Genomic DNA, 27,275 nt, shown 5'->3' with positions numbered 1-27,275 from the left:
AGTTCTTTCTCTGATTCCTTCAACGGGGGTCCCATTCTCAGTTCAGTGGTTTGCTGCTGGCATTCGCCTCTGTATTTGCTGTATTCTGGCTGTGTCTGTCAGGAGCGATCTACATCCGGAAAGCCACATATTTTAAGTGAGGCAGGTCCCTGGCTATGCCTCCATGCATAAGCTCCCTGTCAGAGCAGCCTGTGCTTTCTTACCTCAGTGTTTAGAAAGTATTGAGAATCAGTGAAGCTAAGAAAAGGAGAACCGGGGTTGGGGAGATGGTAGTATTAATGGTGGAGATTCAGAGAGGGACAAACACAGAGAGGAAGGGAGAGAGAGAGGAATTGAGAGAGGATGTGGGAGGTGATAAGAAGGGGTGATGGCTAAGAGGGAAGAAGGCAGAATGAGGAAGATTGGCAAGGAGAGAAGGAAGACAGAAGAGAGGACTTGGCAGAGGTGAGGAGGACATGACAGGGGAGAGAGGAAGGGAGAGGGGATGTCGCCATCAGCATGGTGTTGAAGAGAACCCCTCACTGGGAGCTGGTGATAGAAGTAGGGTAACAACTTATTACTCGGCTGCCATCTTGTGATAACCCCCTTGATGATCTGGTAGTAGTATATTCTGTTGGCTTCAGTAGCGGCCATTTTATGATACCTTATCAGTCACTTTTTGTTTAAAATGCCTGACTTAAGAAGAGGAATTGTTTAAGCACATAGTTTCAGAGAGTCCACTCCGTGTTTGCTTGTCCCCCATGCTTTGGGACAGAGAATCCTTGTAAGTGGGGAGAAGGAAGGTGTTCCTGGAAGGGAGGAGGCAGGAGGGGGAAATGAACAAGCTCCTCCAACTGGGCCCATCTCCTTTCATTACCTCCCCAAAATGCCAGCAGTGTATCTACCAAGAGAAGAATCCATTCACTACTTCAGAGCCCCCAGGATCTAACAGTCCCTGGAGATGCCGTTGCAGATACACTGGTGTGCTTTGCCTCACATCTGAGTCATTTCTTAATCCAACCAACTTGATCCCTCAGCAGAAGTGGCAGTCACAATACCATAACAGAAGCCAGAGAAGTGGTCTGTACTCCAGGATAGATACAACTTCCTACTTGAAAGTGAAGTTTCTAGAGCAGTACGCACAATTTGTTGTGTTTAAAAAATGAAATGAGCCACCCTACAAAATGATGGCAATTAGAAGAGACTTTCAACTTAAGTTAGTAGTTCTGAAAGGAAAGGGAAGTATGGGGTGTGAATCCATACATTGACAAGTTGCTTGCCCCAACCCCCAATTTAGATGTAAATCCCTCTTGACAGCTTGTCATTCCTTACATAGAACATTGACTATCATGACCCAAGTTTCTCAAGCCCTTTATGGCATAATTTTGAAGAAAAAGGCAATTTTTGCCTTCATCTAAAATCACTTGCTTATAATGTTGACCATTTATTTACTAATAATTGGTTAATTAGTTGTTCCTTCATTCAATGAAAGACACATGTTATACACTACTAGCTGGTCACCTCACTTTCTCAGTAGGGTGGCAAGTAGAATTTCTTGTTGCGGACTACAGCAGTATTTTGACAGCAGTGCAGACACTAAAAACATTTTTATCCTCAAATCAGCCGGTGGTTTTGTCAGAAAACATAGACAGGGGTCAAAGGTGCATTATGATTCCAGGTTACTCTTCACGACAACTCACCTAGTGACCCTCTGTTGAGATGCTGTTGTTCCCTGACAGCTATGTTCCAGGCATGCAGAAGGATATGAAATGTGTTTAAGACTGGGGATATGACTCTTTTAAGTCAAGTCTGGGGGCTCAATTCCTAGAGAAAATGGGGTTCGTTTAGGTTATTGTTCACTGGCTACAGACCCATGATGTTTTAGTCAAAGCATTTGGGCTGAAAATATTTCGAAAATGAGAAAATTCAGAAATATATATATATGTATATATATATATACACACACACATATATATGTATATATACACATATAAACATATGTATACATGTACAAAGACACACAGACACACACACAGACACACAGACACACACACACACACACTGTGCTAGTTTGCTTTCAATTGTGTTGATAAATACCATGGCTAAAAGCAACTTGGGGAGGAAGGGGTTTATTTCAACTCACAGATCACCATTCTTCATTGAGCAAGGCAGGAGCTTGGAGCAGAAGCCAAGGAGGAGCACTGCTCACTGCCTCCCTCTCTGTAGCTTGCTCAGCTAGCTTTCATATAACCCAAGTAGGGATTGGCACCACCCTTAGTGGACTAGACCTTCCAATATCATTTAACAGCTTAGAAAATTCCCACAGACATTTCCCAGGCCAACCTTATGGAGGCACTTTCTCAACAGGGGGTCTCCTCTCTAGTTTGTATCAAGTTGGCAATAAAAAAAAAATCACCAATACATATACTGCTACAAGCACCACATGTCTTCATTGTATGAACCTAGGAAAAGAGTTAATTAATAACTCCTATTGCAGTATGCTTCACACTAGCTGGTATATAGAGCTGATAAATACTATTGCATGGCTTCAGGTTAAGTGCTTGTACTAAATGAGTCATGGAGAAATTTGATTGTTCTTAGTTCTTTTTTAAATATGAATGTTTTGAATTGCAATGAGGGATTGGGGATATCTACTAGAGAAGGCAATGAACACAGATTATCTCTGAAAGTTTATCATCTCATTTCCCTTACACACATCCATACAAATACACATTTATATGACTAAGAAGATCATGAGTAGTTTTTAAGAATTGCCAAGTGAATGGTATTGTTAGGAAATGGTTGTCAGTTTAGAGGAAGGAGGCCGTTCTCCTTCTCTGGTTGTCACGGCCTCATTCAATAGATGAACGGAGGAGCATCCTATAGGACAGTGTAGCCATAGGAAGGATATATCTAGGAGCCACGTGCCCAATGCTATGAGTCAGTTGATGACAGGTCATAGTGACAAGTCCCTAACTCTAGGAGAGTCTTGTTGAGAAAACAAAATTTCTATTTAACTTTAGTAGCAATAATGTACAATATTACATACTTTTCTGAGAGCTATGTTTTTGTAAGATACTAAAATAAATGTGACAATTTTCCTAATGCTTACAGAAGAACCAGCTCTGCTGGTGTTGCCTATGTTGTAGGACTGTCTTTTGCATGAAGATCTGAGAGAGCTTTACTTATGGGGATGTTGTTAGTTTGGTTGGTTGGTTTTTGTGGGTTTTTTTGTCTTTTGTTTTTGCTTTTTGAGACAGGGTTTTTCTGTGTAGCCCTGGCTGTTCTGGAACTCACTCCATAGATCAGGCTAGCCTCAAACCGAGTTGAGGGAAGTGCAACCAAAACTCAGTTCCTTCTCAGGGCTAGGGCTAGGGTCAGAGTTAGGCTTAAGCTTGGGCTAGGGCTAGGGCTAGGCCCTTTGACTCTTCCTCTGGAGTGCTGGGGTTAAAGGCATGTGCCACCACCATGGCTGCTTTGTGGTACTTTTAAAGGAAAATCTGGTACTACCTAGGGCTGCGGTTCTTACCATTGGATGAACATTGGAAACATGACAGGCTGTGTGAGAATGTGCTTGGACTTGATTCTTAAACCCTACATATTCTCTGTGTTTGGTTGAAAGTATAGTCTGGACATAGAGAGTTAAATGAATCTAATGCTAAGAACAAACCAATACAGACACTGATTTTGAGTGGTTCACTCTCCCGGGTTTAAATTTGAGAAGGGTAGGTGAGGTCAGTATTGGATATTTTCTTAGAAGTAGAATACATAAAATGTGAAAGTAAGGTAACATTCCATTTTGCCTAATGTCGCTTTTCAAAGACAATTGTTGTTCCTCTCTGTATTTGTTTGGTGAGGACAGTGCACTCGCTCAAACATTGTGTCACAATCCATGCACACAGAGATTCCATTAAAACTGAGAGACTGGGCTCCTCCTATACACTTTCTATATTTGTCATGGAGTCAAAGACATAAGTAAGTAAATATTTCTACAGCCTGCTCATTCCTACCCAGTGAGCCTGTAACCATAAACATACCGGCTTAAGAAGCGATGGTGACCCTGAGGTGTGGCTTCATGGCAACCAAAGATGTCAGGAATCAGGAAGCTCACACAGCTCAGTGGAGTCGAAGCTCTGACCAGGATCTCTGATTCAAGGCTGTTTCCATGCTGCTGCCTTTGTCCCATCCTTCACAGGCTTGTCGGGATTAGGAACTGGCCTGAGATGGGGAGATGGCTAGAAAATGAGCTTTCAGGGTAATGCGCTAAGAAGGTGGAATCTGGGGGAGCAAAGCTACAACACAAACATAGGAACAAGCGACTTTCCTGTTTGCCAGAATGCTTATCTATCTGATAGATGCTTGTGGGCCATTTCTGCCTGGATGTAGAATATCAGTAACAAAAATGACTGAGAAATCCCTTTTAGCATTCGGTGTAAAGAAAAACAATCCTGTTTGAGGAGTCTGTGTTCACTCAGACTGTGAATGTTTGATGCGTTTCCCATTGCCTTGTAGCTGGGTATCTTTCGGAAGCCGATAAGGATGCAGGAAACTTTAGAAGCAAGGTGCAATTTCTTTGAGATAGGAGACGGCTATCTTTCCTTAAGACGGGTGGACTGAATATTCGTAGCTTTCATTAGTGTGGCTAAGTCATGACAGAATGATACCAGATGGCAGCGGAGACCTAGGGTCCACATTTGTGCTTCATTTCTGTATGGTTCTAGCTGACCAAATTCAGCAGGGAGACTTTTAAAAGATATGAAATGTATCAGAGCCCCTCCACACTTAGCCCCATTTAGTTTAATCTTAGCTACAAGTATGACGAACACTCAGGATTAAAGGGAGACAGCCTTCGACACTCTGACAATCCACGGTGCTTGGGGGAAGCCGTCACATGGCAAGAGTGTATTTGTATATCCATCGTTTAACTCAAACATTAAAGGACCCCTATAAAACTTTGGGAGCTTGAGGAATTGATTAATTAGTTCTTTAGCGTGTCTTTGATATCCCAGGCTGTTGCTTTCTCTTGGAAGAGTATCCTAATTGTCATGATTTTGTCAACTACAAATTCTTGTCATGGAGATTAGGGACATTCGGAAGATGCTGTTAAATTGCGTATGACTAATGAGCCATCGAGACTCAATACAAGTTTCTTCCTCCAAAATAACTTGGATTGAAACATTTTCTTCCTGTGATTCAGTGCAATCCTTCATAAAACAAGGAGCTGGCAGATCTTTAGTCCCCGTGTTTGCTAAGCATGAAGGGGGTTCTTGGTGGTGGTGGTGGTGGGGTATCTCAGAAGGAATGTTGTTGGCCTTGGATCCTGAGTATCTGGTCATGTACCATGCATAACTCAATCTCTCACCTTTATCCCATTCCCTTTGCTGTCTTTGAAGTCAGTCATCTGAGAAGTAGGACAGTAACTCCAGGCACGCTCATTGTAAGGAGAGAGGCATTTTGTATGTTGAAAGCACACAGAAGTTATTTTTACTTTCCATTAGTAAACTCCTTCGAGTTCAATTCTATTCTTTCCCTAGGCTAGAAATAACTGTAAGTTCACAATGGGATGTGTTAAATTAATAGCTGGGAGTACAATCTCAAAATAGTGATGTGTGCCCTTTTGGCTTAGATAAAGCAACATCTGCTCGGGAGGGTGTCTCATCTGGTCTTTCTGGGAGAGAAATCGTACTTTCAAAGTCAGTGTTAGCAGGTATGGTCTGAAATAGCCTATACCAATAAAAAAAACTGACATATTTAGCATGGCTACTTTAGTTTATGGCATGCAAGTCAGGTAGTCAACGACTCTGTTTATTGGCTTTCAACTTTTAGTACCAGTTGACCCGTTCTAAGCCTTTCTTTCCTGATTGTGCTTCAAGGTGACTGACAGAAAGATTCCTTCAAGACTTCAATTTAAAACTTTCTTACACAATCCTCCATCTCAACGCTTTAGAGACTCTTGGTTTTGGCCAATTAAAACTGATTGTTGGCAATGGTAATTCCCTGGTCCTGACAAAGCCCTAGACACCCTGCGCGTGGGTCGATGATGCCTCAGCCCTGAAGGGAAGTCCTGACGCGCTCTTGCTCTCTTCCACAGCAGCACCGCTGACTTCACTTAAGGCCCCTCGAGTGGACACGGCCCCCATGGTCGCATCTCCCTATCAGAGAAGAGACTCAGACAGGTACTGCGGTCTCTGTGCAGCCTGGTTTAACAACCCTCTGATGGCCCAGCAGCATTACGACGGCAAGAAACACAAAAAGAACGCAGCTCGGGTTGCCTTGCTAGAGCAGCTTGGGACATCTCTGGATCTGGGGGAACTCAGAGGTAAGAGAAGTCTTTTCATGGTCCCAACCCAGGCTCTCTGCAAAAGCCTTGCATTTTCTCAAAGCAGAATAATGATTGTACGTGCATTATTAACTCTAAAGGGTGGTGTTAGCATGTAAGTGCTTTTTTTCTAGGCTCCACCCTACAGTTACCTAGCAACAGCCCAATAGGACCCTGGCTTGATATAAAAGGACTGTTTGGCCTCTCTCTCTCTGTCTTCTCTCTCTCTCTCTCTCCTCTCTCTCTCTCTCGGACCCCTCTCGGATGGACCCCCTCTCGGACCCCCTTCTCTCTCTCTCTCCTCTCTCGACCCCCCCTCTCTGGGACCCCCCCCTCTCTCTGGGATCCTCTCTCTCTCTCTCTCCTCTCTCTCTCTCTCTCTCCTCTCGGACTCCCCCCCTCTCGGACCCCTCCTCTCCCTCCCCCCCTCCCTCCCTCCCTCCCTCCCCCCCCTTCTCCTTTCTCTGCTTCTACTCCCTTCTCAACCGCCCTTCTCATGCCTCCCCAAATAAACTTCATTTTATCCTAGACCCGTCGTATGACTGGTACCTGCTAAGGTGCTGCACCATGATATGGTTGGCTAAGGCATCCCCTCCTGCTGCATTGTACCACATTTTATAAAAGGCATCAGCTGGGAAACTCTCAAAGGAGTGGATATGAAAGGAAATGAGCAATGGATAGCTTTAGCTTGACTTGTAAGACCATCTCTGTTTTTACTTCCGTATTTGTATTGACTCCCTAGCAGATCAAAGATTCGGATCCACAAACCATTTTTTTTTTCTATTTACTTTTAACCCTTTCTCCACCGAGTGCTTTTGTAGATAGGCAGAAGAGAAGCTGAGGGCCAACGATGCTGCCTTTCATAAACTCGTGTTGCTAGTTTACATCCAGCCAAATGAAGCTGTGCTGTGCCATGCGGCCCACCACAGCCATTGCTTGCCTCCTGCCCCCAGGTCTCCAGGCTGCTGGAAAGCATTTGAAGTTCATGTGGGTTGGTTGTCATTGAGGCTGTCAGAGGCTTGGATAGTGCAGAGTGACACGGACTGCTGTGGGTTCCTTAGTGGCCACGACCAATTTATGGGACTCGGTGCTATGTTTTATTCTCAATTATCATTGAGGCACTTCTTGATCACATAAGCATTTATCAGCCTGATATCGGTAATGGAGAAACAGGACACTATCTCATGCTGTGTATGATGTTGCTTTTGTTTTTTCCTCAGAAAAAGATGCCCCGTGTAAAGTACCATTCACTCCATGTATCTCAGTCTGATCCATGGCGGTTTCAGATGTGATTTTTACAATCTGGACAGGGGACCAGCAATATTAATAACACTTGTGAGCTATAAAGTACCACATTTACAGCCAGTTTTGAGGAGGCAACCTGGATTCAGCTGGGCTCTGTAAGAAGAAATAATGCTTTTAGTCCCCCAGTCTGGTATCGGACCCTGAAGAAGGGATGCTTCAGGCAGTAAATGACTTTAGATGACTCTTGGCCACAGGAGTGGGATCAAAGGTCATGGTGTGACATGGGCTAAGTTCATTGAGAAAGGCCGTGCCAAGGAAAAGGACTTGAGTTGGAGCCAGCTGTGTGAACAAGCGAGAAGGCTATGTGAGCAAAATCATTTGTGTGCCAAGAGGCAGGACACATTAGCAGGAAACAGGGCTCTATGCACCCTCTGGAAAATTCACAGCCTGCTGTGTGGATATGAGTTTCAGGGCCCAGGACGCATGGGCAAAGCGGCAGTTGAGGCTGAATTTTCCGTAATGTTTGAACAGTGACTAAGAACACGCAAGTTCTTTGCTTAATTTCTGGTTTGGTTTCTAGTTACAGAAAAACTATACCAGTCTTTCCTGTGCAGTCTGTCAGCTAAATTCACGTCGTAGAAGGTTTTAAGTCAATGGAACTGCTGGGTTTTGTTGGAGCCTCTGGTGCTAATGACTTTGTCTTGTAGACAGAAAAGTCTCCCCGATAGCCCAGGGCCACCCCACAAAGCTGCTGTTAATGGAAGTTAGCAAGTCGGCTCGCCGACTCCTTCATAGCAGGGCGCTGGAAGAGAAAAATGAGCATTTATTTATTGTCTGTTCCAGATACCGTGACATGAAGAAGAATTATTCCTATAGCACATTCTTCTTGTCTCGTTTAAATTATCTGCACTGCATCTTTTATGTGCAACTACATCTTAATGACTTGGGCGTTGGATTCTCTTGCACCAGAGTGGGTCGTCTTTGCTACGGAAGACAGAAGGATGCTCTTTGATTCGGTATCGCTGTCTGACTACGACTCACGACTCACTAGCATACAGAGCACTGTCCTTGGAGCCACCTTTTCAGTCACTCCAGCTGATGCTTTGATATATATTTATGCAAATGTTCCATACTGCAGACCGTGGAGGAATAAAGCGATTTGGGGGGAACTGTCAGTCTTTAAAAGATGCACATAAACATACTATTTTTGACATAACCCTAAATCATGATGTTAATGAGACAAAAATGCATCAGGTATACAGGCATGCTCTAACTTAAAAAAAGTGACGCCAGGTGGTGGTGGCACAAGCCTTTGATCCTAGCACTTGGGAAGCAGAGGCAAGTGGACCTCTGTGAGTCTGAGGTCATCTTGGTCTAAAGAGGAAGTGTTAGGATAGATAGGGCTACACCACAACATACACACACACACACACACACACACACACACACACACACACACACACACACACTCGGGCTCCACTTGGGCAGCAGAGGCAAGTGGATCCTTGTGAGTTTGAGGTCATCTTGGTTTAAAGAGGAAGTGTGAGCATAGATAGGGCTACACCACACACACACACACACACACACTCGGCTCCACTTGGGCAGCAGAGGCAAGTGGATCCTTGTGAGTTTGAGGTCATCTTGGTCTAAAGAGGAAGTGTTAGGATAGATAGGGCTAACACACACACACACACACACACACACACACACACACACACACACACACTTGGCTCCAGGAAGATAGAGGACGCTGTCTGTATTGCCTTTTCCTCCCTCACAGCTTGCTCCTCCTGGTTTTTAAATGCCATGGTTTTTCTGGCCCACCTGCCTTCCTTCATTCCTTCCTTCGTTCCTTTGTTCCTTCCTTCTCTCCTTCCTTCCTTTTTTATTCTTTCTATTCTTCATATAGATTGTTAGCAACTTGGAATCTGGCTCTCTTATTCGCTCTTACTGACGTGCAAGCCTCTAGCTTACGGGAAGGAATAATAGTTGCTCAATAATTGCTGAACGGGTAACAAGAAAATGTCAAACAGAACCAAAAATAAACCAAAAAGAGCTGGCCCACGATTTTGCATGCCTCGTTTCCGCAAGGTCCCTGATTGGATAATTTTCACCATACAGTCTTTACGATTCTTCTAATTTTAAAGGATGATGTGTATTTTTGTATACACTTAAATGTGCAGACACTAAAGTGTTACGCTTTTATGGGTTTTGACAACACAAGTACTCGAATGATTCATATTCCTGTGATCATGTGGGACTTCTTTATATCCCGAGAAATGCCTGGATGGTCCTGGTCAGCCCCAGTCTTCTAACCCCAACCCACATGCACCGGACACATAATCATTGCTTACACCTGTGACCAAAGATGCTCTTTTTTTGTTTGTTCATTTGTTCTGTGTTTTTGTGATTTTTTTTTTTATGTTTTTGTTTTTCCAAAGATGTTCTTGATCTTTTTTTCTACATGTGTATAGTTTTCATTTTCATTATTAAGTCTCATATTAACTCTTTGTATAGTTGGAGGCAGGGGGTTGAAATTAATTTCATTTGCATTCATTATGCAATAATTACAAAAACTTGGTTAGTTTAGTTTTCATTCCTGAATTGTCTTGAATTATTTTGTTGACAGTCTGCTGTCTGTGGAGCTTGACAGACAGCTCAGCTGTCCAGAGCACTTGCTGCTCTTGCAGAGGGCCTTGGTTTCGTTCTAGCATCTACACGTTGGCTCATAACCTCTGTAACTCCAGTTCCGTGTTCCCCAGCTCTCTCTTTAGGCCTCTGAGAGCGTTGCACACATGTGCTGCTGGGAAAGCACTTAGACATAAGTGAACTCTTTTTTTAAAGAGGAAAATCCGTTGTTTGTATGTGTGTTTCTTTCTGGACATGTATTTTTGGAGTGATTCTCACAGCCTTACTGTGCTGATGGTTCAGCATTTGGACAGTCTTGAAGGTAGGGACTACATGGTCTCCAGCCGGAAGAGAGTGTGACTATTCTAACTCCTTCGCATTCTGTATGAATTTGAAAATCAGATTCTCAGTCTAAAGGCAGAAAGCTATCTGGACCATTGAGTGAGATTAAATTATGTGCAGATCAGCGTGGGGGAGTTAAATTATTCAAAGCATAGAGAGTCATGTGATCTGTGAATGCTTTCTCTATTCTTGTGACTTTAAGGTCTGCCAATGATGTTTTACTGCCAGGGCAAACCTTTTATGCATCATTTGTTCAATTCCTGTTGACTATTTGGTGGTGTTCAACCTGTTACAAAGTACACACATAATAACTTCATTTAATGTTTTTGCTGATAGCATTTAGAGACTTTTCTACCTTGACCTTAATTCCTGTGACTTATGCATCACGTTTATGCTATTTTCATATAATTTAATAATTCAAATAAGGGGCACGTCAAGGTGCTTTGGGTGTTCATTGTATATTGTCACCGGAAACTGTAGAGCTGAATCATTCTGGCTTTTATTGAACAGGTAAAAAATGTAAAGGAAAAATTTCTACAGACTAACAAAGCCTTAGAAGTAAGATTGGCTTAAATATTCATCAGTGTGTACAGTTGAATATCGACTCTGGTGTTATTTGTTACAAGGAAACAAATGATGGCTTCTCCACGTCTGAATTACAATTTAACAGGGAAAGCCCATCTCTCTTCCTGAACACGAAGTCTACTATAAAAACAGCCATCAGAGCATGGAATTATGAAACCTAACGGTTGGAAAGGTACTCTAGAGTTTTTCTTTATGTTTAAATCTCTTTGTGCTGGCATAAAACATGTAGAGAAGGCTCTTTTTTATTTAGAAATAGTGGCAATGTAAATTCCACAACTATGACTACTTGCGTATAGAATATTCATTTTATGCACCCTAATAATTCCTTTAAAAGCTTCAGAATGAGACAAAGACCAGGTTTATTTGTTGTTTTAGAGGACTCCATGTTCTTCGGCTGTAATTCTGTCTGAAGACACGGCTTTCGAGTGCATTTGAAAATTTAATAATGCTTTCAGGAATCAAAAGATTAGTAGCCCTGTAGGACACATTAAATATCATTGAATTATACACGTCCTTTCTTTCTACAGAGCAAGACTCTGAGGTCTAGAGCTTCAAACAGCCTGTTCTCCCCTGACCTATTACTAGAGGTTCCCTTACCACGGTGTTTCCACCTCTGTGACTCAGCACCTCCTTCCTGCTTGCATGTGCACCCATCTCTCTGACTCAGCCCCTCCTTTTTCACTGCTATACTAGAACCAAGAACAATTCACTCGTTGGTTTAGAAAGTTGAGGTTGAACGACTTAGATATTTTTTAAATACATTTTAAAACCTCGCTTAGACCTCAACTGTAGAATGAGCACGGTTAACTCAGGTTCCTAAGAATAGATTCTTGACAAAAATGTGTGTATACTTTCAATAAGTGAGTGTTCATATGGTGTGTATGACCCTGTGAACTAGGGTAAATGTAGAAACACAAAGAAGTTCTCTTCCCTCTTCATGGAGGCATGGGATTGAGAGGGACATTTTGGATGGGATGTTACATTCTGGTTCCTTCTATAATCACAGCGACTGTCTGGACTGGCTGTAATGGGGATTGATTTCAAGGGAGGCAGTAATGTATACAGTACTTCATATCATAAAAGTAGGGTGTGAGTAAGAAGAGGAGAAACAGATTTACCTCAAAGTAAGTGGAACAAGGGAATGAGAGATTTTCACATTCTAAATTCTTCTCTCTCTCTCTCTCTCTCTCTCTCTCTCTCTCTCTCTCTCTTTCTTTCTTTCTTCTTTCTCTCTTTCCGTATAACAGCAAACACCTTTATTACACTAGCTAGGAATGATGGTTTTGATCTTCCACAGACAGAACTCTAGCTCCTTGCCTTCGAGCATGTAGCCATCTGCTCTGCCTCACTGGCCTGGTCTTGAGGCAGTTCAGGCGAGAAGCTTGCCCTGCTGGAACTGCTCCCCCAGAAGACTGCTGGTTTGGGCATTCTTTTCCTTTCATCATATTTCTTTTGAATTTTCTTTGGTCATTTTTTGTTTAAAATCTCTTCCTCCTCAGGAGTCAACTTCGGTCCCTTCTTGTGGCCAGGGGCAGTGCATAGTGGGACTTGTACCACTGTCGGTGTCGGTACGGTGTGCTGTCAATAAGTACAATGCAGTTCTTCCCCAGGGTCTTGGTGCAGATGAGCTCATTATTGGATTCGTTGCAGACGAATGACATCGATGATCTTGTTTTTGAGCACAATACTCAGAGCCCCAGGAAAAGTTCCCCAAATCCAATCTCAGGGCACGGTACTTCTTATTGCCTCCTCAAACTCGGACTGTGTGTATGCAGCGAGGGCCAATCTTAGTGTTGGCAGCAGGCTGCCCCAGCTCACGCTTCCGCTTCTTGTGGTAGGGTTTTTCTTACTCCTGGTCTTGTGGTCCTTGTGCCATTTGTCTGGAGAAATGCCCATCGCTCAGCACTGACTGGAAAGAGGAAGCGCAAAGCTTCATGGTCCGGTTTCTAAAATGCAGCCCCACCTTCTGAATTCTTTCTTTCTACTGTGAGGTGGTATAGTGACTTGGCTCTGCTTGATCTTGGCCTGGCCTTTGTCAGCGTCCCAGGAGATGTGTTGCTTAGCACATCTAGACCTTGCTGATTCTACGTCTTTTGTTACCAAAAGTATCTGTGTTCCGATGTCTGGACAATAGATCTCCAAGACCAAGGAGGGGAAGGATGCCCTGGGGGGATGAATGAAATAATATTCAGGACAGCAAGACCAGGCAACATTATCTCAAATCTCAGTGCCTTAAAACTAAACCCAAGAGATGTTTATGGTCTTCCATATTTACCATAGATGGATTTGGAGTGATTTTGCCCTGTGGTCCTGGCTTGTGGTTTCTCCTATCCTGTAGCAGAGATGGGCTCCAGGTTGCTGTTGACTTTAACTAAGGTGGGCTGAAGGATAGAAATAGCTCATCTTACCCTGGGAAACAGATTAGTGGTTACAAGTCACTCACTGGGATTGGGAAGCCAGTGGTAACAACAATATAGCAGCAAGAAGGGACTTAGAGGTAATGGAAATTGGTCCTTGATCACCGAGCTCGAATAGAGGTCATTGCTAATGTATATGTATATGTAATGTAAATGTATATGGCTATATACTAAGGATACAGTGGCATTTAAATGTAGGAAATGAAGAAAGGAAAGGTTGTCTCCTCTCATGACTGGCAGTCAGTGACAAGTCTGTATTTATTTCTTGAGTCTCTCCAGATGTTTGAAGAATCCTCATGTAAGTCCCCGTGGGGACTAACCTTAACCTTTTAAAGACCAGCAGAAAGCACCAGCCCACTTTACACCCAACACCATAAATCAGAGCAGTTGGACTTCTGCAAAAGGCATTCCAGTGCTTTGGCGAATGCTTAGGTGAAGTTGACGGTGTGGTTAGGATTCACCTGTCTCCCTCCACTTGATTGATGGGAACAGAATAACTGATTAGGTGACTAGAGATAATATTTCATGAGCAGGATTATATTGCATGTTATTTCTTTGTTTCATCTCTGATTTACTCATCCATTCATTCCCCCCATTCATCCCCCCTTGTGTTTTCTGATCTTCTACCACGGGCCAAACACAAGAAGCTGAAGATAGTGCATGACCAAAGAAGATTCCTGATGCACCTGGTGACGGGCTCATTACTAAAGGGGCAGGAAGGGATGGCAAGAGAATAAGATGTAAATGGCTACCCTACAACAGGTTATCGATAGCTGTGAAGGATGGCTAAAGCTCTTGACCTCCATCTGAAAGGTCAGAGAAATAGCTGGATGTGAGGCAATGGTTTGTCTCGGTCAGAGAGCCCCAGCTAGGTCATTGGGTCATGCATGGAGAAAGAATGAGGCATGTTCCAATACTGACAGCAGGCATCATGTGCAAAGCGGATGACAGAAAGGGAGCTTGGGGACGTGGATGGCCAACATTGAATATGTGGTCCTAGGTCACGATAAAGGGTCTCTACCTTCTCCATGAGAGTGTGGTAGGCATTTACATGACATGGCATATGAATCCTAGTACTGCATCTCCCCTCTACTTAGGGAAGGGTTCCTCTCTGTCCTTGACTGCTTGTTCATTCTGTCCAACGGGAGCTCTGCTCTTACCACCCCCACAGATACAACCCTCCCCTGCGTCCTTTGTTCAAGGCTATGTTGCCAAGTAGCAGATTTGTAGGTGAGCCAACATTTCCGTCAGAGATCCAGCACTCAGCTGTCATTGACAGGACTAAAGCAAAGACCTTGAAATTCATTTGGTACTGGAAGGTAACCCCAACTGGCTGGCATTTCTTCATCAGTGTTGGCTGAGGCTAAGTGGCTCTGGGTCTGAGATCAGAGCTCCCTAAAAGCTGAGGGCAGAAACAACATGGTGACACTGTAACAGTGATGAGCAGCCATGAGCCGTTGCTGTTGGGGATGGGTTTTCTTCATAGGAGAATTGGACCTGAGAGTGATCTCATAGCTTCCATCTCAGAGTGGGGGATTTGGGTGACTGGTCCAAAACTCGTCCTCAGCTGAGTTAGTTAAGAGCCAGATTACCTTTTTAAGAAGTGAGACAAGAGTGGTAGTGGGAATAGAGTGACAAAAAAGTATGAGGCTTTGAGATATAGTGGCATCAGGCAAGCTTGGAAGGATGGCCAGGGTTATGCTCAAGTTAGGAAATGGAAGTGCAGTGTTGGCTGCAGCAGAGGACCAACTCTGTAGAAGTCTGAGGTGGGGTTTGTGGAATGGCCGAGCCTTCATTTATGTGTGACAGTGTCAGGAGCAGGATGTAGAGCAAAGAAGACAACAGTGACAGGGGATACCCTATTTATATCTGCATGTCCCGTCTCCAGGCTGGAAATCAACAGGATGTTGATATCTGTGTCTTTTCAATGGCTCTCTCCAGAAAGCAGCCCAAGGCTAGTTGAAGGGAAAGAATATACAGGCAGAGAAATATGTTAGAAGATCTTTAGTCTCTCTGGGATTTCCAGTAAGAAAATGGCAACCTGAGTTAAATGAAGTTGGTTTAGGGGTGCTTGGGGTTTACCAGTAAAGAGAACAATTAGAAGAACCTTGAATGCTTTTTATCCAAAATTTTCCCCAAAGGTCCCCATGTGTTGAAGACGGTTCCCAATATGACACTATTGGGAAGTGGCAGAATTATTTAAATGGTGGAGCCCAGCAGGTCTCTGGGTAACTGAGTACCTTCAATAGAGGGATTTTCCCCTCCATCACCCCACCCCTGCCTTTCTTTTGCTTTCTAGCCATGACACCATTTTACTTACCCACAATGCTGCTGAGCTAACATATCCAAGAGCCTTTTCTTTTTTAAGTGGATTAACTCAGATATTTCTAATAGTAATGGGAAACTATTAACACACATGGAAATTCAACAGGAGTAGATAGACAAGTTGGTTCATAATCAACATTCATAGTTTTCCAGGACCAAGGAGAGAACTCAGGGTCTCACTCATGAGAGGCAAGTCAGAGGCAAGCAGTCTGCCTCTGAACTATTGCCCTAGCCCTAGGGCAGTGGTTCTCGATTTTCCTAATGTTGTGACACTTCAACGCATGTGTTCTTCATGTTGTGATGACCTACCTGTACTATTAAGTCATATTCATTACTTCCTTATAACTGTGATTTTTGCTTCTGTTGTGAATTGTAAAGTAAATATCTGTGTTTTCCAATGGACTTAGGTGACTCCTACGAAAGGGTCGTTAGAGCCCCACAAGGGTCAGGTTGAGAACCACTGCCCTGCCACATTGCTGCTCTCGTGGCTCTTGGGACTAACAATCTGACTCCATTTAATCCAGCCTCGCCGTTGTGACAATAAAGGCCACTTCCTCTTTAAACCATCCACAGTGTGTAGATCCGTGTATTGTTGATAGAAGTCCTACCTGACTGTCCTCCCCCATGCTCCCACACTCTCCGTCCTCCATCCCCTCATACAATCAGAACCACAGCTCTAGAGTGAATAAGTTAGTTTCCGGAACCACATACTTGACAAAGATTCCTGGGTCAGCAAAGGAACATTTTTATTATGTTTACTCAATTACAACAAATACACTGGCTTCTCCCTTACACTAATATTTTCGATCTGTGAGAGCAGTGTGTAGTTTAACTAGTTAAGCATCCGCAGGAAATGGGACCTTTAGGCAGATACGATAATTATAGAACACAATTCTAAATTGAATAGTAGAAGCGCTGAAGCAAATGCTTAGCTTAGATTACACCTGGTTATTTTTGCATTATTATTTTTAATGTGTTTTGACACCTTAGCTGGTGCATGTAGGCTTCATCTGATCTTCCAAGCCCACCTTCTGTGTTAGACAATTAAGCTATTTAAATGTCTTACATCCTGTCATAATTGTTGGTGGGAATAAGGAAAGAAAATATGATGTAGAAGAGATCATTTCCCTTCCTTCCTTCATACATGTATGCATTCATTCATTTGTTCGTTCAAAATTACTAAGTCTCTATTATGGGCAAAAAGTTGTGCCTAAAGTTATATAAGAGAATACTAAATTGTTTATGACTCACTCTTTGATCCTAAAAGACTTAAAGTATAGAAAGGAGAAGAGGAAAAATCAACACCATTATTGAAATAAAACGTATGATAAAGGAAAAAAAGAGTTTAAAGACCTTTTAATCACAATGGTTTTGAAATCTAAGAAAGAGACAATAATTACTCGCAACTTGAGAGGAGGACCAGGAGTCTGGGAGTTGGTGACGAGGTTATTTAGAGGATGAACCCAAGTGAAGGGGCAGGGAGTTGGGGAAAGTAAAGCATCACTAGGAATGAAGACGGCTTAGCTGTCTAGATGCAATCAGGCTAGGAAGACGGAGGCGAACCATGAAAAGCAAAGATAGACCTTTCTTCCCACCGCTGTCATGTCATGCCACCCCAAGTCACGTGCTGACCGTGTCATCTAAACATTAGGACTACCCAGCTGCAAGTTTGCTTGATGCCCCCATCAAGGAGATGCCAAAGGCTGGGAGACCCAGATAGAATGGATTTGTAACTCTGCTGGGGGTCTGAAGGGTACCGAGGTGGTACAGAGATGTGTTACCTCATGTGCACTTTGTGTGTCCCACCCCTGCTTCATGAACATGAGTCAGATTCTCTAAGACCTGGACAAGGAAACTCTAGGCCTTGGGAACTCTAACAAGAAAAAAAAAAAAGATTTAATGAGGACTGTGAGTAATAACTCAGATTCCTGTTCAGCCTCAAATCCAACAAGAAATCTGCTTGATGAACAGTCACGGTGTCCTATTTACACCCTGTGGGCCAATGCTTTTCTCATCTGGGGCAGGTTTTGCCCATTATTTTTCCTAATGATGCTAATAAATGTATTGCTGTCTAAAAAAAAAAAAGCGTGGTTAACTCTTCATCATCATCGACTTAAGTCCCAGAAAAAGACGAGCGTGAATTTTAAAATGGCTTCAGTTTGGCACATCTGTCACCATGCGTGTGCTATCCACAAACTAATTAAACAGGAACGGGAAACTACTAGATATCCAATTTTAGATACAGATGTTGCATCATAAACAGCCCCGAACTGATCTGCGGAGCGTCTTATTTTTGTGAGATGTTGACTAAGAAAAAGCAAAAAGCAGCAGAAATTACCCCACATATGTCCCCACTCACGTGACTTCCTTTAGGGGCCAACTGGGGCTGCATGGGAGAAGCCGTAAATATTCTGTACAGCAGCCACTAAACGGTTCTTTTTTCTTACTCAGAGCTCCAAGATGTACCCTGGCCCTGCCTGGAGGCTCCCACAGTTTGTTTTAAGGTTAAGAGCTAGGATGATATTTTGCAGAACCTCGGTACAATACTTTCCTAAATTTACGGGAGGATATATCTATCACGTTTGGCTCTTAAGTCATTGTGGCTGTTAGTGGCATGCTTTATGACAAAATAAGAGAGAGAGAGAAACATTAAAACTAAGAGAGAAAGGTATCATTGAACAAATAGGAAGCTATTCTGTTGGTCTATAAAAGGATAGCTTTAAGCCTATGCAGAAAAATAATCTTAAGTACCTTTTATGTTAAATTTTCTGCAAAGGGACACAGTAGATGAGATTCGATCACACTCATTGTGGTGTAAGAAACACACTTAAGATTTGATCAAAGTGAGGGGGAACTGGGAGTAATGGAGGCAGGAAAACTGTGAACAGGATGTGTTGTGTGACAGACGAAGGGATAAGTTAAAAAGTAAATAAACAGATTTGCTCAAAGTACAGCATACCTATTGAGATACTCATTGTGACATTTTGCTTAATATTTAGTGAGTATTCACCAGGTAAGAGACACCACAACAAAACTCAGAACATAAAGATGGAATTGCCCTAGGTTGTAAAGAAGACATACTTCTCCCAATTAGTCTATAACATCATGGTTTCCGTGGCAATTGAAATTATGTGATAAGTGCTCTTAAAACTCACATCCTTGAAGATGGTACCCAAAGCCCTCCAGTATGTTTGCTTATGTCAAGGAATAGAGACAGAAGTGAGTGAGTGAGTGAGAGAGAGAGAGAGAGAGAGAGAGAGAGAGAGAGAGAGAGAGAGAATGAAATTCGTAGTCAATTGATCATTTCATGATCTGTATCTTTTGTGTTAAATATGTTCTCTTATTAATAATTTTCATGAATTTTCCCTCTCAACAATGTAGTAGCCAGGTAGTTGACAGAGAAGTATGGTGATAGATTTTTGCCTGGAACCCTTATGTGGTTTTGGGTCCTGGACTAATAGTGCTGCCCCGAACATTGAGGAATACACCACCATGCTTTCTTGGTTCTGAGTCTCCTGAGAGAATGCTATTCATTATTCGTTCAGCACTTATGTCTTAACTGCTATTGTGTTGTTGACCCTGTTGAGCACTGAAGATGTATGGACTAGTGTTCCCCGCATGATCCTTGAGTTCAGCCAACTTCTAAACACCCAGTGTACATGATAGTGTGTTTAAATATTTCAGAACCCCATGACTTGTATGTGTAAGAAATGGAAAACTTTCTCCATGGACTCTTGAAAATCCAGTTTCACTTAAAATTTACATCAGCACAACTAGAGTTTTCTCTACAAACATGAAAATTGCTTGTGTTGAGGCAATAGGAGTAATACCTGCCTCACCAGATCCTTATTTGGAAGGTGACCATGATACCTACACTATTTAGGTGGATCCGTAGACCTGAGCGATGGACAGAGATTTGCAATAACTCTGATTTGGAGTCTATTTTTATAAAGTATGACAAATAATGAGGCATTCACTGAAATAGCTAATGGACCAGTGAGGTGGTAGCGGCTTTTTACAGAAACCAGCTGGCACACTGCTAAATGAGTTGGAATGAGCGGGTAAGCACTTGTGTTTTGTAAATAAGAATCTTGATTTCTTATGCAGTTCTATGGGGGAAGAAAGGCATCTCCCTCTTCTTGGAAGCCTTGATATCCCAAAATCTCAGCGAATGAATGATGGTCAAGGGAGTATACTCTGTGGCCTGGCCCGGGGTGTCAGTCCTAGCTCTGTGACCCAGCAGTAGTAGCAGTCAGAGGAGACAGTTTACCACTCTGGGCCTTGGTTTCTTGTCTATCATGAAAGCACAGGACTTCATCAGCCAGAGTTACCTTCTAGCATTTTCTCATTTAGATTGGTCAAGATAATTTAATATGCGCTCGCAGTCTTGGCCATTGTTCTTCCAAAATAGGAGTTTGACTTCCCAGGCTTCATTTTAATAAATTGACCCTACCTCAGGCCCATAAAATAAATTTTATTTGACTTCTCTTTATGGTTTCTACCAGTCCAGGGACAACCCAAGCATGTGACCGTGGAGAATAACCTCTTATGACTATTTATCTTGAGTCTGTGCAAACTGTGTCTCAATGTGTAGCCTCATACAAGCTAGCATGGAAGTGATACTGTGCTTTCATTATGCCCTAAGTTTCCCTTCAATCCTCACGCGTCAACACATAGAGACTCCTTCACTGCTGGTGTGGTATGTCCTTTTCCTTATAATCCTGTCCCTCAGTGACAGGCGTGCATTCTTTAACTGATCTGTTATCAGGCCCCGAGTGTAAGCATACTCCAGCAAGGCTGGTAGTCAACTGCCTTCGCATTCCATCACACACACACATGAACCCACATACAAATGTTGGCCACAGATAATTCCTGTCACTCATTTTCTCTGAGTGTGGCCACCATGTGAGTGGAGCTCACGATCACTGTAGGTCAATCATGGGGACGGTGGCTGCTAATAGTAGAATAACTCGTACCAAATGAGCCCCTGTGCCGATAGCATCTACAGACCCTGGAAAAGTTGAAAGATCACCTACGTGGAGGCAGTGAAGAGTAATTCCAAACTGGGCAGAACTGCAGGGAAATGAACAACTGGGAGGCAGAATTGAGTGCCTCATGACTTGTAGGCTTCCTCTCAGGATTAATTCATTAATACCCAGCAGCCTCTCTGAAACTCTGATGGGAACCAAGAGGTGCAAGCTTCGACAGGCGGTGTATTCATTAAGATAACAGCTGAACTGCTATTTAAGAAATGAAAAAAAAAAAAAGAAGATAAAAGGAAACTCCAAGAGGAATAATTGGTGTAAAGACATCTGAAAGGAAAACTCGTGACAGGAAAAACTCAGAATTCAGAGGGAACCCCCAAATATATGTCCTCTGCTTGTGCTTGACCCTGACATTGAATGACATGTCCAAAAGGCCATCATGAAGAATCCCAGCTAAGCTTCCTTGTACCAAGAAGAAGTTTCAGCTCCTATCTCTTCTACGTAACCCTCCACCCTCATTAGAGGGCAGAGAGGTTGGGGTTTGAGCTCATTTAAACCCATTGCCTGCTTTAAAAGAAATGTCTAGAGGAATGGGTAGAGTACAGTTTATGCACCATTTTATTCACTCCACCCAGATATAATTCTAAATTAACAAACGTGACAATGAGGAAAATTGAAACTGTGATTAGTACTCAAGAGAAAAGAGACAGATACTGAGCTGGTCCAGGGAAGTAGCTATTTTGTTCATACTTGAGAATATAAAATAAAATGTCCTTCTGAATTGGGAAGTAGAAAATCAACCAGGAGAGCTGGGAGTCCTGATTGGTGCTGGAGTGCTTCCCAGCTTGTTCAACACAGAATTCAGTTCTTAGCAACACACACACACACACACATATACACACACACGCACATGTACACGCACATATACAGAGAGAGAGAGAGAGAGACAGAGACAGACAGACACAGATACATACACACAGAGAGAGACAGACAGATGACACACACAGAGTCAGAGACAGACACTCATTCAGACAAACAGGCATATACACAGAATAAACATACAGATACATACAGACAGACATATCACTCACAGAGATGAATAGGCATACACACAGACATGCAAACACACAGATAAACAAACATGGACAGACAGACAGATACACACAGAGAAACAGGCAGACAGACACAGCAGATGAGATCATGAGTGTGTATTGTGGGCACAGCCATGTCAAAGAGCCCAGTCTAAATACTGATACTGTCAGTGTTTGCAGGAAGTCTCCATAGCTTCTTCCTGCTGGATGGCTGGAGCTTGAGACTCCACTGCAGAGATCCCCCCACACCTACGGAGTTTAATATGCCTCCTTGCTCAACTGTTATAACTCCGTGTAGTTTTCAGGCTGCTGGTGAGTATCCCTGGGAGCAGACCGCTCACCCACTCTCAGCTTTTCTTAATGTGGCTCTGTCTTTTCTTTGTTTCCCAGTCACCTCATTCTTGTTGCAACACACACACACACACACACACACACACACACACACACACACACACACAGAGAGAGAGAGAGAACAAAAAAAAAAACACATGAAAATTTTGGGTGTGAAAAATTATTGGAGAGTTTATAACATGAACTGAGTTGAGGAAAGAAAAAAAGTCAGGAAACTTATAGATTCAGCTTTAAAAAATGCTCTGTATGGAATCACAATATCAAAAGATCTTCATTAGTAAAAGAAACAAAGACATATGTTTGAGAAACTCATGAGCACCAAGAAAAGCAAACACATGCATGCGAATGTACACATGCACATACATGTGCAAGCATGTACATGTCTGCACACACACATACTTATGCATGCACAAGCAGTCACATACACATACATGCACACCCACATGTATACACATACGTGCACACACATGTGCACACATGTGTGCATATTCACACACATGCACATCGTCTCACACGTCTCTGTCCTCCTGCTATAAAGGCCAGAGAGAGTATTTTGAAAGACTGGACATTTATAGAGGGTAGAAACAATGTAAATTGAAGGCAATGTTTTATTGTTTAAAAAAATCCAGAAGCAAGCGGGTCTATGTAAAATATTAAAAAGGTAATAAATAAATAAATAAGCCAGTCAACTAAAAAAATAGTGTTCAGGAATAAAGGTATAATAAAGATGTTTTCACTCAATAAATTTAGTCTTACAGACTAGGATCTGCGAATGAGAGAGAGCACGTGATGTTAGTCTTTGAGTCTGAATCACTTCTGTAAAATAATGCTTCTCGGTTTTATTCATTTCCCTGCAGATTGCATATTTCTTACAGCGGAATTAAACGTCCTCATGCACAAGTGCTCTGTTCTCATTCTCCACTCCTCTGTGGATGGGCATCAAGGCCTGGTACATTCCCTGACTGCTGTGGTTAATGCAACAGCAGATGAATTCCCATTTGGCCTTAAACTCAGCCCCCACTGCCTTTGGGGTCACAGTCTCTTGTGGGTCATCTGCTTTGCCATTTTCTTCTTGTTCCATGGATTCTGTTTGCAATGGCTTAACACTTTCCATCCCGGGAAGTAGGACGTTTCCGTTTTGATTCAGTTCTATTTTTGTTTTATGTTTGTATCTTTTTGTTGTTTGTATCTTTGTTTCATAGCTCCAGAAGCTCTGTCTAATTTTACTGTCATGGCCATTTATGGCATTTATCGTCTAGGTGCTTTATCATTTTAGCTCTTACATTGAGGTATTTGAAATACTTTTATGGCTTGAGGGAACAGCGTGATTTTATTCTTGTATCTAATGATGGTAGCACCTCTCCTTGTTGGACAGACTACTGCTTTATAGAATGCTATTACCATTTTCATTGGGAATAAATTCTGCATAAACCTATGACACTTCTGAACCACCAACTCCATTCCGTCCATCTACAATTACCGTGGAGTCCATTCTCTCTCTGCGCATTCATGTGGTTCCAGGGATCGAACTTGGATCACCAGGCAATGTGCCTTTACCCACTGGGCCATTCTGTAATTGGCCTATCTCTCATTTATGCCTTATAGTGATTAGTATGCAAGACTTCTACTTTCTTTGGTGAACTTGTTCCTAATAAAGGTTTTTGATAAAGTTAAGATGATTTTTTTTTCAAATTTAGTTTGAACTTTTCATTATGAAGGAATAGAAATATAATTGAGTTTTATATAAAGGTATCTTGAAACACTGTGGAATTCATTGATTTGCAGAGAGATGGGAGTGTGAGGGAGAGGGGAGGGGTAGGGGAGAAAAGAAGAGAGAATAGATTCCATGGGCTTTTGATATATAGCAAAATGCCAGAGTGTGCTATGTGCAGAAAGAGAATTTTACCAGTACAAATTTTTCTTAATTTTCTTCAAGTTGACCTTGGCTAGAACCTTCAGGGCTATGTTGAAGTGAACTGGCACGAATAGACATACTTTCATTCTGGACCTTAGGGGGAAATCTCTTTGTTGTGTGTATTAATATTAACTGTGCAGCTTTTTTTTTTTTTTATCTCTTTGTAGTTTGTTGAATCTTGGAGCATGAAAGGCTTTAGAGGCCTTTCATAGTCCCTTCCTTTGCCCACTTAGGCAATCCTGTGATTTTTCTTGTTTATTTTTATAGCAATTATATTCGTTAATTTACGTATGTGGAATCAAATGTATATTCTTTCCTTTTTTTTTTTTTTTTTTTTTTGGAGCTGAGGACCGAACCCAGAGTCTTGAGCTTGCTAGGCAAGCGCTCTACCACTGAGCTAAATCCCCAACCCCCTCAAATGTATATTCTTGATGTCGCTGTGAGTTAATCATCGTGGATATCTTTTGTGAGTCCACTCTACTGATATTTTTCTAAAGCTTTTGTTTCTACATTTATAAGGAATATTCCTTCCAGGTCATGTTGGTTCTTCGTTCTGATTTAGTATCGAGGTAACACGGGTGTTTGGTGAGTTTGAGCAAGATCGAGCCCTGCTAGGTGTAAAAGACGGGGAAACTGATGGTGCTCGAATATTTAAGCTTTACTGAGAGGATTCTTTGGTAATACTGTGTGCAAGGGAGTCTTTCACAGCATGAGACCTAAACTGTGGGAAGCACCACCCTAAATAGAAGATCAGGGGAAGGGGTTGGGGATTTAGCTCAGTGGTAGAGCGCTTGCCTAGCAAATGCAAGGCCCTGGGTTCGGTCCCCAGCTCCGAAAAAAAGAAAAAGAAAAAGAAAGATCAGGGGAACTCCTGAGAGTCAGTACAAGGCTTGGGAATAATAAGTTACATACACAGTTAAAAGCCAGTCTCTGCATCAGAGGGTAGCCATGCCTTTGTGACTTTACTTTTGCCTGTAGCCACAGACATTTGGGTGCCGTTCTACACTATATTGAAAGCATAGCTTCCCACTAAGAATTATTCAAAATAACCGAATAAATAAAAAACAAATAGTGAGGACAGTAATCATGACCCTGAAATAACAGATACCAGCCTCTGCTAGAGGTGTCTGGACCTCACCTAACCCAGTCTTGTGTGAGCTAGGCAGCTTCTCTTTTCTGCCTGTAGGAGGGAAGGGTTTGTAAAGAATTGACAACAATTCTTTAAGCTGGCATTCACCAGTGAAGCCATATGGAAACTGGCATTTCTTCGTGGAGTTCATTAAAAACTTACTGGTTCATCATGTGTGCTGGCTGCTCAGCTGTTCCGATGATGTGTTTTGACCGTTGGTTCTGACTTTGCTTTCTCTCTGTGTTGGGCTGTGGACATGCGCTCACCATTCTCCTTTCTGATCTTCCGTTTGCGCGTGGTCCTTCCTGATGCTCCTTCCTCATGTATGAATATTTGTGACATCTTCTCTCCTTTGGGCAGAGTTTCTTTTTTTTCTGTCCTGATTTCTCAACATGAAATGTTAGGTTTTTGACTTTAGGATTTTGTATGTTTAAATCTCTGTATTTTCGGCTCCATTTTTTTATCCAACGCTGCCTTGCTGCTCCGTGTTTCTTGTGAGCTCCTGTGTCTTCATATTCGGTGTTATCACCGAGTTTTGTTATCCCTTTTGATTTCATATTTTTGACTACTTAAGGGTGTGTGCTTTAGTTTAGGCATACTTGTGAGTTTCTGCAGTTTCTTTCAGTTACTGATTTCTAGTTTTCTTCCATTATGCTTAGAAAACAGACCTATCTGGCTTTCTTTAATTCTTTCAAAGTCATTAGGACCTGGTCTATGGCTAAATATATGTTCTGTTCCCCAAACCAGTCCATGTTCACTTAAGGATGTGTTGCGCTGACGGTGAGTTTGGGCTTTTGTGCCTGTCTTTTGGGGTTCCTTGTTTACAATGTTGTGTCTTTGATTTGCTTCTTGATCGTTTGTTTAATTTTCTATCCATATGAAAATGGATAATGGAATGTTTAAGCATCCTAGCCACCTACTCCTTTCAAGACTTGACTCAGTTGTTAGGTGCATCTGTGCCTACACTTGTAAGAACTTATTGATAAATTGGGTTATGTTATCATTATAAAATAACACTCTTTGTCTTAAACAATTTAAATAAACGATAACTATAAGTAAATGTATTAAATATTTTCATTGATGTCAGTTATATCACTGATATCAATATATATAACCAACTGTATGTAAAATTAAATGAAATCTATTTCATAATGAAATATGAGAATAAAAGGTCCTTCCATGTTATGCAAAGTGATACAATATTAACAAGGTGAATAATAATATTACATAATAACAATAATAATACTACAAGGTGAATAAAAAATTAAAATACATGCACAATAGTGCTTAGAAAAATTACTCAAAGCATAGAACAATAGTTTAAAGGAGAATGCCTAAGGGTGGACTGGAAATGACATGGAAATAGTAGAGGAATAAGACACAGACATGGCAAACAGAAAGTCTGTGTAAAGGGGAAGCCCCACCTGTGACCATCTCAAATAGGCTAATGAAAAATGGGTTTAAAACTCCACTTAATGGGCAGACTTTTTCAGAATGAGTGAAACAAAACTAAGCCAGTGAGGGCTATAAATACTGATTCTCAGTGGCAACAACTCTTTCTGAGAGTCGCTTGTTAGAGAGAGATGCTCATCTGTTTCAGTGTAACTAACTCATTGTAAGATTATGACTAAAATGTCCAATGAAGGCCATTATATTTCAGCACTGATATATATATATATATATATATATGTATATATATATGTATATCTATCTATATATATATGTATGTATATATATATATGTGTATATATATATATATACATGTCTCTGTGCTTTACTGTGTGTCTCTATATGTAATATTGCTTATAGAATACCTAATGGAAGATGTATATTTTTCTTTCATAAACTGCCTCTGCTTAATTCAGTACATTCAACTCCCCTCTGATGGGTAAAGTCTCTAACTAGGGCTGGGGATCATATAGTCAAACTTGATGAATTCCAGCCACGTAGGAGTCAGATATTAG

At 42.0% G+C, this 27,275-nt stretch overlaps 1 protein-coding gene across 3 annotated transcripts in view; it reads left to right on the top strand.

The window, feature by feature from the left end:
* Zmat4 (zinc finger matrin-type 4) overlaps nt 1–27,275 on the top strand; it is a 377,690-nt gene that overhangs the window by 237,579 nt on the left and 112,836 nt on the right. For all 3 annotated transcript variants that reach the window (XM_032918629.1, XM_032918628.1, XM_032918630.1), the window contains one exon: nt 6,071–6,298. In XM_032918629.1, coding sequence (XP_032774520.1) covers nt 6,071–6,298 — 228 coding nt within the window. The remainder of the gene's footprint in view (nt 1–6,070; nt 6,299–27,275) is intronic.

The sequence above is a fragment of the Rattus rattus genome, chromosome 13 (assembly GCF_011064425.1).
Source record: "Rattus rattus isolate New Zealand chromosome 13, Rrattus_CSIRO_v1, whole genome shotgun sequence".
Classification (NCBI taxonomy): Eukaryota; Metazoa; Chordata; class Mammalia; order Rodentia; family Muridae; genus Rattus; species Rattus rattus.
The sequence above is the reverse complement of the archived record's forward strand: the minus strand, read 5'-3'. Positions and strand labels throughout refer to the sequence as shown.